The following is a 13,599-nucleotide window of genomic DNA, read 5'->3' as shown; positions in this document are numbered from 1 at the left end:
TATGTACAAAATCAGAGGGATGTAGTACTCTTCTACTGACAAAATTGTACTTCTTTGTACCTTTACTTAATAATATTAGTATTGAAGTAACGTTAACTCTCATGAGTTGACTACTATTTTTGGTTACTCTACTCACCTCAGTACATGATATAATTCTAATGATACTAATTTTTCAGATTCAGTTGGCTGTGTGGATCCTGAGGAGTGTGTCCGTGTGTGTGGAGCTGAGGTGGGATGCTCCAACATAGCCTTTCCCAAACTGGTCATTGAACTCATGCCAAGTGGTGAGGATAGAGTTGATGTCATAACTTTAAATATGACACATTGTTTAAAATGTTAATTCATGGTAATATTATATTATTTTATAGTATTATATATTTTGTTTCATTCACACACGTTCGAGTAACCCTTTCTTATTAGTCTGTCTATATTTCATTATTGCAATATATTTCCAAAGCTCAAAATGCTCTGTTTCACCTTGTGATGTCATGAAGCAGTAGTTTTCAAATTACCATCTACCTTTTATCTTTGGTTCAGTAGAGATGGGCAGTTCTAGGGCTGAAATTATCCAAATGATTCTGGTGGAGGTGTATGAAGTTTAAAACACATTGGAGTACTCCCTGTATACCCACATGACATCACAAAGAGGAATAGAGTGTTTTCTGTTTCATCGAAGAACTCAGCCTAAATATGCAGGGTTTGTTTGTTAAACATGCGAATGTTTTGATGAGGAAACAACATTATAATATAGATTAGAAAATAGCATGATACAGGCCCTTTAATGTGCGCTTTCTTACAGGTCTCAAAGGTTTAATGATTGCTGTGATGATGGCCGCGCTCATGTCCTCGCTGACGTCCATCTTTAACAGCAGCTCCACTTTATTCACCATGGACATTTGGAAGAAGCACCGCCCAGCCGCTTCAGAGAAAGAGCTACTGCTGGTGGGAAGGTAGCACAACGCAAACAACATGCCTACAGTTTAACTACAGTGTACTTGTTTTGAGTAGGTTTGTCTAGTTTACAATTTCTAGGTCTAGATTGTTTACTGTGAATATTTTGTAGGTTAAATGTTTTCTTATTATGAACTATATTGCCTGCCAGTGGAAAACATTTTAAAGCACAAACAGCATTACAATAGAATGGAAACAGCAAAACGATAGGATGCAATAAGATAAATAACCTATATATGCCCAACAAAAGGGAGATTTTAGTGTTGCAACAGAAAAGTATAATAATTATTGCTGATCTTATTTTTATGGGAATGTGATTAATCCAAAAGCAGTGGACTGTGAATATGTCATAGTAAATATTTATTTCTTCCATTTACAATGCTATGTCTATCCCATTACCATGATGTTACTGCACTGATGTAAAGTGCAACCCAAGTTTCTTACTACAAAACAAACAAAGGCAAAAATATCAGTGACAATAAAGTAAAAGAAACACAAATGATATAGATTATAATTCTGAATTCTCTCTTTTTTTATCTCATGTAATTTTTGCAGTGTACCGACTCACACTGGGCTATGATTGTGGCCTATTTAGTGAATAGGAGGGCAGGAGGGCAGTCTTTTTAACACCACAGTGCTTTATACTGTGTGTTCCAGGATTGTGACAGTCATCCTGGTGGTGGTGAGTGTGGTGTGGATCCCAATCCTTCAGTCGGCCAATAGCGGGCAGCTCTATGTCTACATCCAGTCTGTGACCAGTTACCTGGCGCCACCGGTCACTGCTGTCTTTACACTGGCTGTGTTCTGGAAGAGGACCAATGAGCAGGTGACACTGTTAGAACACTTCAATAAATAAATAAATATATAAGGACTTTAAAAAAAAAAATCAACATTTACTTCCCACCTAAAACTTTCAGGCTCTCTCAACACCATCATTAGCTTTATATATTTACTGTGTTAATAACTGATGTACAATGTCCGAGGTAAATACACCAGTAAAATAAAACAAGTAAACTGTTAACCCTTATTTCACTGCAGTAGTGGTACTAGTCTAATAGTACCGGTACTTTGTTATGCCAAGTATGTTGTTTCACTTTGAGTGACATGATTAACTTCCATTATAATGCTAATACAACCTGGGGAATATGTTGCCCAACCTCTTAACGTAAAAAGTACAGTAATACTATTCTGAAATATTTCAAAACAAGTCCTCACCTGTCACAGTCATTAATATTCAGATCGATATTCATGTTTACAATATTATTATCCTATTCATATGATATTTCTGTAAAAGCACATTGTAAATATACACATAGAAGAAGAAGAATCAACTCAACAACACATGCACAATTACTACAATCTCTCTTAACATTTTTATACAGCAATACAGGGCCTAAATGCGCATTTAAAAAGGTGCTGTATAAATAAAATATATTATTACGGTAATATACAACGCACATTCAGCCTATCTTCAAATTCTAGCTGTTCACATTTTTTAGTGATAAAAAATGCTTCTGTTTGTATTTTAATTTTACTGACTATACTAAATATTACAAGTAAGCTTTTGACTTTTTAACGTCTCTCCAGATTTACACAGGGTTTTACGTGATGTTTTGCATGGAGTTGTGATGTTATATTAGCTGCACATGACATGCATCTGTCTGCCAGCACGCTGACTGCCTCCTCAGTGTTAGATTGCACTCAACCCTCCACACATTCCTCATTCATTTTCTCAAGTGCATTGTAGTGAGTTTCCTGCTTCGGAAGCTCAGTAAACCAGTCGTACTTTCACTAAGGTGACATTTTTATCAGATAAGAGGGGAGCAACTACTGTGAAAGTAGAAAATAATCATAGAGCAAACTGTGGGCTGTAGTATTAGCTCACAGGTAATACTTGTGTCGACACATCTTAACGGCAAGTAACGACCAGTTCTGAGGAATGTGGTGATTGGACCCTTTTCATTGTAAAAGGGTGTGTCTCCTCCTCTGCTGTCGGCATGTTGTTTCAATATCAGAAAGACCTGCCTGAGGTCCTCCAAGGAAAGTAGATCCCTACACTGGCAAATGATATACTACTAACTGAGGAATAAAAATTCCTCAGTTAAGAAAGACAAAAATACACAATCACTTGTCTTGATTTTGATTGAAGACATAGTTTTCTAACTGTCACATTAAGAATAGTTGCAACTGATTTCTCCTCTGTGGAAACATCTAACCATCGTATACAGGGCTTGATATTAAATTTAGCCAACTAGCCTTTAGTTAATTAGCCATTTTTAGTTTAAAGAGATCCCCAAATCATTTGAATGTAACTTTATTGCTTGAAAATTGAGAGATAATGTATTTTTATTACAAAATATTCCCAAAGCTACAGTAACTAGTTAAAACCCCAAATGGCTCTTTGAGAAAGCCGGTGAGGGGAAAAAAATTCTAAGCAAGCTTACATAACACATAATTATCATTCTATAATTCACTTTACAACATGTGGCATAACTGACTTTTCTACGGCCCAATCAAATGATATCATGATCAGAGGTAAACATTAGCTGTCTTAGCCTCAGTGAACTTTGTACTACAATTTAGTGCTAATTCACATGCACTTGCAAGGTGAAATTGAAGGTGGGGCTAAATTACACAGAGGTGCCACTTGTATAGGCTGTATATAAACACAACTAGCATAGTGTAGCATTGTATAGGATAGTAACTGCCAACACATAACATATTTAGATCACCATTTTACCTTTTATTGTTTTGAAAATGCTATATTTGCAGAAAAGACCATTTTAACATGTTTTATAAGTTTCACTTTTGTTATTTGATGCTGCGAATCCCCCCTCCCTTTGCTCTCTGTATTAAGTCATTCCCCTTCAGAGTTCTATCACAACACAATTGGAGTGCATCCCACTAATGAAACTACTGCACTCTACATAAAGTTTGTCAAGCTGTTGTGTACAGCTTTGTATCATGCTTTTGTATATTTATGGAGAATAGCCATGTGGGGGCATGGATGATAGAGGGCTGTGGCCTGAGTCTTGGACAGAATCATACTGCTAACTGTAAGGAGTGTTTGAGTAGGGTTACTGATCCATGCATGTTACTGAAACATGCATGGATGACATGCATATTACCCCCTCTTTAGATTTAAATATTAAAAGTTCAAGCTTGACTTTGGTTTTGTTAAACAGGAGAGAACACATAAAATCACATAGCACAGTATATTGTTTTTGTCGGAAAGGACTGGAAATACTACAACGGTGAAACATATGCACAATAGATAAGATAAAAGGACCTTTATTTGACCCACGCAATGAGGAGAAATTCAGTGTTGCAACACGAAGTATGAGAACAGCAGGACAATAACAGTATGCACTCAGAAATCAAGAATAATAGACATTAATATTCTAGTTAAACTGATAGATTTAACCTATATTTTGAAAACAATTTAGATACAAAATGGAGTACAAATAATGGGAACAAAACACAACACTATGCAAGTAGAGTCAGTAAAAGTAGTATTTAGAAAGTGCCAGTTTTGTAAACATATTACATTCCAAATGTTTATTCTACTGGTTAATTGTTAGCACAAAATTATCAGTGTTACATCACAAACAACTGAACTCAACTCTAAGTTAACAAGTATTCAAATTTAGAAATGATTGATTTGTGCCTGCGGAACAAATAAGCGTATCGCTGTTAGAATGCAGTTGACTCGTAAAGGTCAAAGGACCCTGTTACGTGTGGAGAGCTGCATAGACAGGCACACAGAGATATTTACTGTCTGTACATGACGCATGCTTCCAGCCAAAACCACATTAATGACTAATTATGCTGTCACTAAACTCATTATTCATTACTCAATTACATATACATGGATAATAAGACTGGATAAGGTAAAGATATTTGTTTTAACAAGACCCACTACTTAAAAAGACTCAGGCCTAAAATTAAATAAAAATAAAAGTGGGCAGATAATATGTCATAAGAAGACGTATTACACTATAACATACATAGATCATTATTTTACATTTGTTCCTTGTACACTGCAATATATTTTACTGTAGCAAGCAGCAAATTTTTGTTCCACATGTTTTTAATTGTTGATAAATGGCTACGAGTCATGACATTTTTTAATCCAGCATATTTTTTTTGAAGTCTCAATAATCGCAATTAAGTACAGAGGAGTGGGCTCAGATAGGACGTAGGCCTGTCAAAAGTATCAAAAATCAGGTACAAATCGATAGTAAAGCTAGTATTGAAACTAGATACTCATTTGAGCAAGTATTGATACTAAAAAAGTCACATTTACAGGACAGAAATGAACCTTTCTTGAAGCTTTAGAATGATCTTCAGCTGTATCGAAAAAAGTATAGGACCAGATAGACTAGTATACACCCACAGACCACTATAGAACATACCTGGACGACTGCGGGATTACATAGATATAAGGCCACACAGTAATATATAAGAAAGTATTATGATTTACTGTTGAAAATCATATTATATTGTATAAAGAAACAGTGCTTTTAATTATCATTTTGGTATCGGAATTGGTATTGAGTACTGAGTGTATTCCTTAGTATCAAAATTGAGTTTGAAATTTTAGTATCATGACAAGACTAATGAGGTAGGTGAAAACAAGACATTTGAGGCTTGAGTGCTCAGACAGTGTCTATACAGGATTACTTACACATGTGTGAATCAATAAAACTACAGCTCTGAGTAACTGATGAGTTGACAAGTTATGACATGGTTAAAAGTTCACAAAAGACAACTTTATGTGTCCCCTTTAAATTGCTATGTGCACTGCTGTCATTTTTAGATTGGAAGAGCAATATTAATCTCAAAATGTCTATGTGTTTTGTGTTTATTTTTTGTGGGAGCATGTATATTGTGGGCTTGTGGACTGAGAATTGAACAGAATTTTACAGCTACAGATCTTCAAATCTACAAATCAAATCTTACAGAACCGGTTCGAATAGTGTCCTGGAGACAGAAATTACTGAAACATGCTTGGATGACATCTAAAACCTCTTCTAACATGTTTCTGAGAGAACAACTTACATAATAACATGGTAGAAAGCTTAAAAAAAAATCAAATACACCCTCTTTAAGTAAAAAATATGTTCAGCATTAACTATCATTACTAAAGGAGTGAAAGTGCTTCTGTCATGAGGAAAACTGGCAAACTCTCCCATGGCATGTTTATTCTTGTAGCAAAGACAAACTGCACAGATTAGATTCTTGTAGGGCAGGCATGCCCAAACTGCGGCCCGGGGGCCAAATGCGGCCCTCAGACCAATTTTTCTTGGCCCTCAAGCTTCCAGGTGAATTGGCCTGTATTTCTTTAAGCAGTACATTTTACTGTATATTTCTGAAAATCCTTTTTAGCAAGCCCTTATCAAATATTTAATGTGTTCCATTGAGTATGTAAGCATGAATAAAGGTCTAGCGGTTCAGTCTAACTTGTAATAATAACACAGATTTGAAGTATTCACTGTATTGGCGACTAGTCTATGAACCTCAGTCGGCCCTCGGCTTTGTCTGTGATTTTATATGTGGCCCTTCTTGAAAAAAGTTTGGACACCCCTGTTGTAGGGAGATCCTTAGACGTATTGTGTCAGTTCATGTGCATACAATGCAGCAAAATGTAACAAAACGTTATTGAACTTTTTCACCAATAGTATACTGAAGTAGTAATATCAACAAATCACTCTTAAAGAAATTCAAGTATTGTAACTTTAAAATAACATTACTCAACTGAGGTGTACAAAATCATTATTTTTTTTTTAGAAAACTGCATTAAATGTAACTCCCTTTAAAATAAACCAGTGAACTGCATAAATATACTAAGCTATACATGCTCACAAAACAATAATTATATTCTTGATGTTCTACAACTACACAAATATACTGTGCATTCTTTTTATTCTTCCTAAAGATCTCCCGTAAAAATTAAAATTCTCAGATGCTAAAAAAAAACAAAAAAACAAGCAAAAAATAAAAAAATAAAAAATCTTCTTCAAATGAATAGATCTGTTGTCACATATAGTATAGGAGACTAGTAGCATCAGCACAGCTAGAAAATTACACTAAATGTAACGTCCTTTGATTAAAATAAACAACTAAATTAGATCATGCTTTAAAAGTATCAATGGCATTAGTGGGCGACAGTGGCTCAGTGGTTAGAGTTTTGGTCCCCCAACTCGTAGGTCGGAGGATTGAGTCCCGCTCAATCCAGACCGGACCAAGTTCTGTCGTTGTGTCCTTAGGCAAGACACTTCACCCACATTGCCTAGTATGAAAGTGGTGTGTGTGCGAATGATAGGTGGTGGAGGAGGGGCCGATTGGTGGTGCAGATTGGCAGCCTCGCTTCCATCAGTCTGCTCCAGGGCAGCTGTGCGGAAGTGTGGAAATGAATGAATAATGACTATAGTGTAGCACTTTGAGAGGCTTTGACAAGCCTGTAAAGCGCATTACAAATGTAAGCCATTATTATTATTCTGATTTTACATATTTACGAAACACTTGTTTGTTGCACTAATGGGAACTTTTAATGCAAGATCTCATGATTGTCTACATCTAAGAACTGTCCACACTAGAACTGAAAAAAAAAAGCTTTCGGCTAGCTCACTTCACAAAAATGGAAGACATATTAAGGACATTCAAAACTGGATACATTGGTGCCACTATTTCATGCTTTAAATGAACCTATGCAGTCATTTGTTTTGTTTGTAATGTAACAGGGCGCCCTTGAAAATTAGAGTCTGGTACTCTTATCAGGCTCTCCCCGTATAAATAAAGATAAATTAAAAATTAAAGATAAATGAAATATTGTGACAGGACTATATCTGTAACCCACCAGTCCAGTAACAGCTTGTGTGCGTTCACAGGGAGCCTTCTGGGGCCTGATGGTGGGGCTGGTGGTTGGAGTGTGTCGAATGGTGCTGGAGTTTGCCTTCCCTCCTCTCAGATGTGGGGTGGAAGACTCTGCTCCAGCTGTGCTCAGGGACATGCACTATCTCCACTTCGCCATCCTCCTCTGTGGTCTCACCGCCGGGGTCGTGGTGGTGGTTTCCCTGGTGACTCCTCCCCCCAGCCAGGACCAGGTGTGCCAATGATAACAGTGTCTCAAAGCAATGTTTGTACAGGTGGAGACTTATCAACTTCCTTTGTGTATTTTTTTTTTCTTTTTTTTATTCATTTTTTATGTGTGTGTGTTGGGGTGTAAAATTTTAGCTGTAGAAAAATTATCGGTTTTACTTTAATGTTTAATATATACTGTAGGATTCTAAAACCTGGTAGAATTACGTACATTTTTTTGTTAAAAGTACCGCTTATGCTCAAAGCCTCAAAGATTTATTTCAGCACTATGCAGCTCTCTTCAATCCAGTTTGTAGAAGGTTGTGGGTGAATTTCTACTGAATTCATATTTGATAATTTGGTGAAAATAACCAAAACTGACCCATATTGACTCGACAGATTGGCCATTGGTTTCTCATGAAAAAAACGTATCTTGGTCGATCTCTCGTCAAAAGGCCAGGTTGAGATGTTTGTAGATATTCTAATGAGAGAAAAGGAATGTTATAAATGGTATTGTAAGGGCATTCCAGTTAGTCAGACACATCCTAAGAGAGACCTATAGACAGACCAATGAGATGACAGTAGAGGTGATTTATGACAGGTGATTTGCTGTGGAAATCTCCCATGGAAACAACTGATGGGAAAAGTCCACATGTTCTCACTGTATATGTAGAATACGTCCATTTGTGCAGCGTGTTTACCATGGTTTTGTGTTGGAGGTACATGTTTTCAGTGTTTTTACTTCTTTAGCCTTTAGCCAGGGCTCTAGTGTTGGCACAGCTGTGATTTATCAATAGAAACACAACACACTGTGATAATAGCTGGATATCTCTGGTTTACCTCCATACAAGGTAACAATTTCAATCCAAGTATATTCATATCCAGGAAAAACAGGTTAGAAGCTTATCAAAGGTTGAAATTGTTTTAGTTAGAGCAAATTAAAATTTTATGACCCATAAATGAACTTACAATGGATTCTATTGAGACTATAATACTTATACTCTGAAGTCATTCATGAGATGACTTAGGTTAAGCTCAAGACAATGACAAACTGAAGTTAAACCTAATGGGAGTGGAGATGGTATTTGCTAAGTATTACTTCCTTTTGTAGTTTAGTCACTGATGTTTATTTATAAACTGAGCAATAATGGAGACACTGTTCATGGGTTTCAGATAAACAATTCCGTCTTGATTTGAAGGGCTTTGTAAGGTCCCAGCGAGGATCTTTCCCCATTCAGAAGATATAATATTTTGATTTGAATTGCCCACAGAGGATGGTTGCATAGCATGAAACCCATGAATATGGGAACAACAAAATTCAATTTCTGTCTCCCATGTTATTGTTAAAGTTCCTCTATTACTCTTTTCTGTTTGAGAGAAGAACCTAAATATGCAGGGTTTGTGTTAAACATACTCCATGTATGTTTGTGATGAGGAAACAACATTATAACATAGATTTTTAAAAATAAATAAAATTGCTCTATATGGGCCCTTTATTCTGATTACAGTTGTTGCTATGATCTATTACAAAAAAAACAAGTCATGAAAATAATAATACAATATCATTTTGTTTTGCATGATAATTGTGGATAAAAATAATTATAACCATATAAGTAGCCATAACACAAGTCAAAGTGATATAGTCCAGACTTCAAAATGGCTGTAAAATGTGCAGTAAATACTGAAATGTACACAGGCAGTACATTGACATGCTTTGTGTATAACTCATATCAGGTTACTACATACAACTTGGCTGTATGTTTGTGAGATGGAAACTCAGTCCCTCGACCAGGTTCCTGTTTCACAAACTGGTTTGAAGTGAGTTCTGTCAGTTCTGTTTACTTATAGGAACAAAGTCATTAGAGGGTGGTGCAGAGAGGTAAATGAAGGCAGCAGCCTCAGGGGTGGGTATTGGCAGTTACATTGTAATATACTGTAAAATTATTATATTTTCACATGGCAAGATCTTCCATATGCAGATATTTTAAAAATATTAAACCTAATAATTTTGTTGCAATGTAGCTAAGTTTGACAGCAAATAAAACAATTACATCATTGGCCAGTATCAGGATCCTCTGCATTTGACCCATCCTTCCCCCAGTGCCTGAAGGCAACATGAAAGACTGAGGACCACAGAACAGCACGCAGAGGACCTCAAGATTATATATCACTCTAATTACTTTGCAAAACCACAGTCAGTGCTGAAATTAATATTTCTAAAGTACTTTCAAGCACTTGTTGAATATAGCGTTATATTAATATTATGCTGCCTGCACATAGAAACATGTACTGTAATGTATTTAGAAAATTTATTTTAACTTTTTCTCCTTTGCTCTAGTTGTTCAATCTGACTTGGTGGACCATCAGTGAGCCCCCACCAAGAGATATTCCCATGCAGAAAGTGACCCCTGTCAGCCACCGTAGCTCTCAGGGTAAGAATCTGGATACGATCCTCAGTAACATCCCAATTCTCAAAACTGCCCAAAGCTTCAATTCCTTGATTCCTTCTCCTTCCTTTACCTTGTTTATTTTTGTTTTCATGTTTTCAGTATTTAAACTAGTATGAATGGATGCGTTGAGGAGAGATGTTTTTTTGCGAAATGGGATGCAGCCCAAAATGGTCTAATGATGTTTTTTCCTGTGTTGTGCAGAGCCAGTGAGGCGGGGCCCATGTGGTCAGGGGCTCACTCTGTGCATGTCTAAAGGAAGAGGCTCTGACCAGGCTCCAGCCCCCAGAGTGCCCAGTGTGAGGGAGAGTGTCTTTTGGTCCCGCTTCTGCTGTGCTAATGCTATCCTCCTGGTTAGCATTAACATATTTCTCTACGCATACTTCGCCTGACAACAAGGAAAAGTCTGTTTGTAGTTTTAAATGTACAAATTGCATTTTAGTGTACACAGTGTTTCCCACAGGTTCATACTGAGACTGGTGGCACAATTTTTATTTGAATACCTTATTGAATACAGTTTTTGGAATAAATATTTCACTTTTTGCATCTACTAATCAAAAAAGGGGTGAAAGTCAATAATGGCGGGACACCAAAATTAAAATGTAGCCTGCACTCTTAGTGTTTTAAAAAGCTACTACAATCACCGCTGAACCTGGGATGACACATACGAGTTTTTTCTCATTCTCATCATGCCTTTTGTGCAAGAACCTCCAGAATTCACTCATTGTACTTAGGTTCAAATCAGTCCATTCAGAGAGTCCTTTTAGATTTAAACTAACTGAATTTCAGCATTTAAGCTGGTAAATCAAATATAAAACTCATTCTGCTTTCTGACTGGATGATTTTCTTGAGAGCCAAAACACCAAATTATAACATAAACAACTTGGCCATCGTACTGAATGTTTTTGTAATTGAAAATAAAACAGCATTATAATTGTTCTGATCAGTAAGTTTAAGCTAACTTTTGAACATGTTTGCATATCTGGGGACGCAGATAAGTCATTTATGGAAACTAAAATCAAAATCTCTCACACAGTTCCTTTAATGGGAAACACTGTAATGTGACTTTCTTATAAACATGTGATAAAAAAAACAAAACATTTTTTTTTTTGCCAGAATGTCACATGCTAGAATACTTAGACCGAGTTGAAAGAGAGAGAGAGAGAGAGTCAGCAGGATAGAAAGAGAAAAAGCAGTATCTCTAACAGGAAGTACACGCCTGCCAAAAAAGGAAAAAAAACCTTGCCTGCTACACCCAAAAAGAGCAAAAACAACAGTGGGCTCTGCATTGAGACACGTCCAATACAAATCAGACCAAACATTCCAGGATATGTCCAGAACCCAAGTTTATACATGAGCTATGCCTTTAATAGGAGTGACTTTGTTTGATAAGCAAAAACTTTGACCTAGTTTTTCTAACATGAATTATTATCCTCTGTTCTGTGCCTTTAAGATATTCCTAAGGCGTCTTTCCGAAAAGGACACTAAATTATAGTTTAGGGATTAAAACAGTAACATGAAATCTATGTGATATTCTGCATTGACGCAATACACAAACAGTGAAAACATTTCTTTGTAGGTTTAAAAGTATTCTAGTAAGCTGCTACTGTCTCATAATATGTAATACACCTGATGTATTTCTCAGACTCAAATATTTGAACGTCTAATACAAATAGTGTGTCACTTCACTTTTTGAATACAAGATAGATAAATAATTAATCCCAAGGGAAATTGTAGTGCAAGACATCAAGACAGTGTAAATGTAGTACAGGGGTGCTCAGACTTTTTCAGTATGTGAGCTACTTTTAAAATGATCGTGTCTGAAAGATCTACCACCTAATACAAAAATGTTAAACATATATTTGTTTGTAAATGTATTATGAATTCTTACATGTACAGTGCATTTTGATGTACCTTGCACAACGTCATGAGATAATACTGCACAACACAACTGAACTTCTTACATGTTCATAATTAGTTGAATGATGATTACTGCTCTGACTTGCACTGAATGGAATCAGTGAGGGATGCATAGTTCAGGCAGTAGCTTCTGACAGGAGCCAGGAGTAAAATTGCATTTTTCGTTAGAAAGCGATAACAGAGCTAATCATGTTGATTACGGTTTTGTCTTTTTTTTATAGCCATAAAAATCATGTTAAACGAAGTATAAGAATTTACTGCATTTTTTCACACAAATACTTCTATTTTACACATCCATCTGTATTTTTTCTTTTACATCGAATAAATGAGATGCGTAATGATGGTAAAATATTTAGATAGCCCCATGTCTCCGCTTTGAGACGCCGTTTGAATTTACATGACAGCACGACTGGGCGGAGTTACGCTGTTGGAAAGTCCGCAACCGCGAGTCTATCAGCGACGATAGGATCCGACGCTATAGGGTTAAACTAACTCGCACTTGTTTATGCGTGTGCAGCGCCCATGATGTGACCTAGGGTCAGGTGTAATCTGACTGTTGTCCTGTATATTAGTCATGTGACTGGATGGATGACGGGACGTGATCGACGTAATGAACACCCCTGATGTAGTACATTATGTTAAAGGTCCACGTAATGATTGTGATTTTGGTCTAAAAAATACAGGGCACAATTTCATAACAAATGTATTGCACTTAATATAAATTGATCAATTCTAATAAGCTTTTCAAACAATGCTCAAATAGTATTTAATTTAAGTTGTAAAAGAACAGTATGCAAGATTTTTATTTCATATGCCATATACATATTCAAATCAAATAGTATATAGTTTTTACTGATACCAGTTATATTGTTGATTTACTCTAAATTACAATTATTAGACATGAAGGCCAAGTTGATTATGTTATAATTTGGTGTTTTGGCTCTCGAGACAATTGTCCAGTCTGAAAGCACATCCAGTCACATTAGTCTCTCATTTGGGTCGCCAGTTTCAAAGCTGAAATGTATTTGATTTAAATCCAAGGTCGTTTTCTCACTGGCACTAGTTAGATCGACGCAAAAGAGCATTCGCTCCAAGAGCAGTACTTGGGCCGGTGTGAACCCACCAGTCGCACTCTGGGCGTAGGTGAGCCAGGGTCTGTGTGTCATTCAAAACACATTTAGTCACACGCATACAGTCCTCA

At 36.4% G+C, this 13,599-nt stretch overlaps 1 protein-coding gene across 3 annotated transcripts in view; it reads left to right on the top strand.

The window, feature by feature from the left end:
• The window catches only part of slc5a10 (solute carrier family 5 member 10), a 31,272-nt gene extending 20,402 nt beyond the window's left edge, over positions 1-10,870 (top strand). Inside the window, exons 9-14 of one of the 3 annotated variants that reach the window (XM_033991469.1) lie at positions 177-284; positions 800-950; positions 1,609-1,777; positions 7,842-8,057; positions 10,370-10,463; positions 10,683-10,870. In XM_033991469.1, the coding sequence (XP_033847360.1) occupies positions 177-284; positions 800-950; positions 1,609-1,777; positions 7,842-8,057; positions 10,370-10,463; positions 10,683-10,870 (926 nt within the window). Of the gene's footprint in view, positions 1-176; positions 285-799; positions 951-1,608; positions 1,778-7,841; positions 8,058-10,369; positions 10,488-10,676 lie in introns of all 3 variants that reach the window. The other 2 variants (XM_033991397.1, XM_055232494.1) reach the window with 2 other exon arrangements.
• The last annotated feature ends 2,729 nt before the right edge of the window (positions 10,871-13,599 follow it).

This window comes from Periophthalmus magnuspinnatus, chromosome 1, assembly GCF_009829125.3.
Source record: "Periophthalmus magnuspinnatus isolate fPerMag1 chromosome 1, fPerMag1.2.pri, whole genome shotgun sequence".
In the NCBI taxonomy this organism is placed as follows: Eukaryota; Metazoa; Chordata; class Actinopteri; order Gobiiformes; family Gobiidae; genus Periophthalmus; species Periophthalmus magnuspinnatus.
The sequence above is the reverse complement of the archived record's forward strand: the minus strand, read 5'-3'. Positions and strand labels throughout refer to the sequence as shown.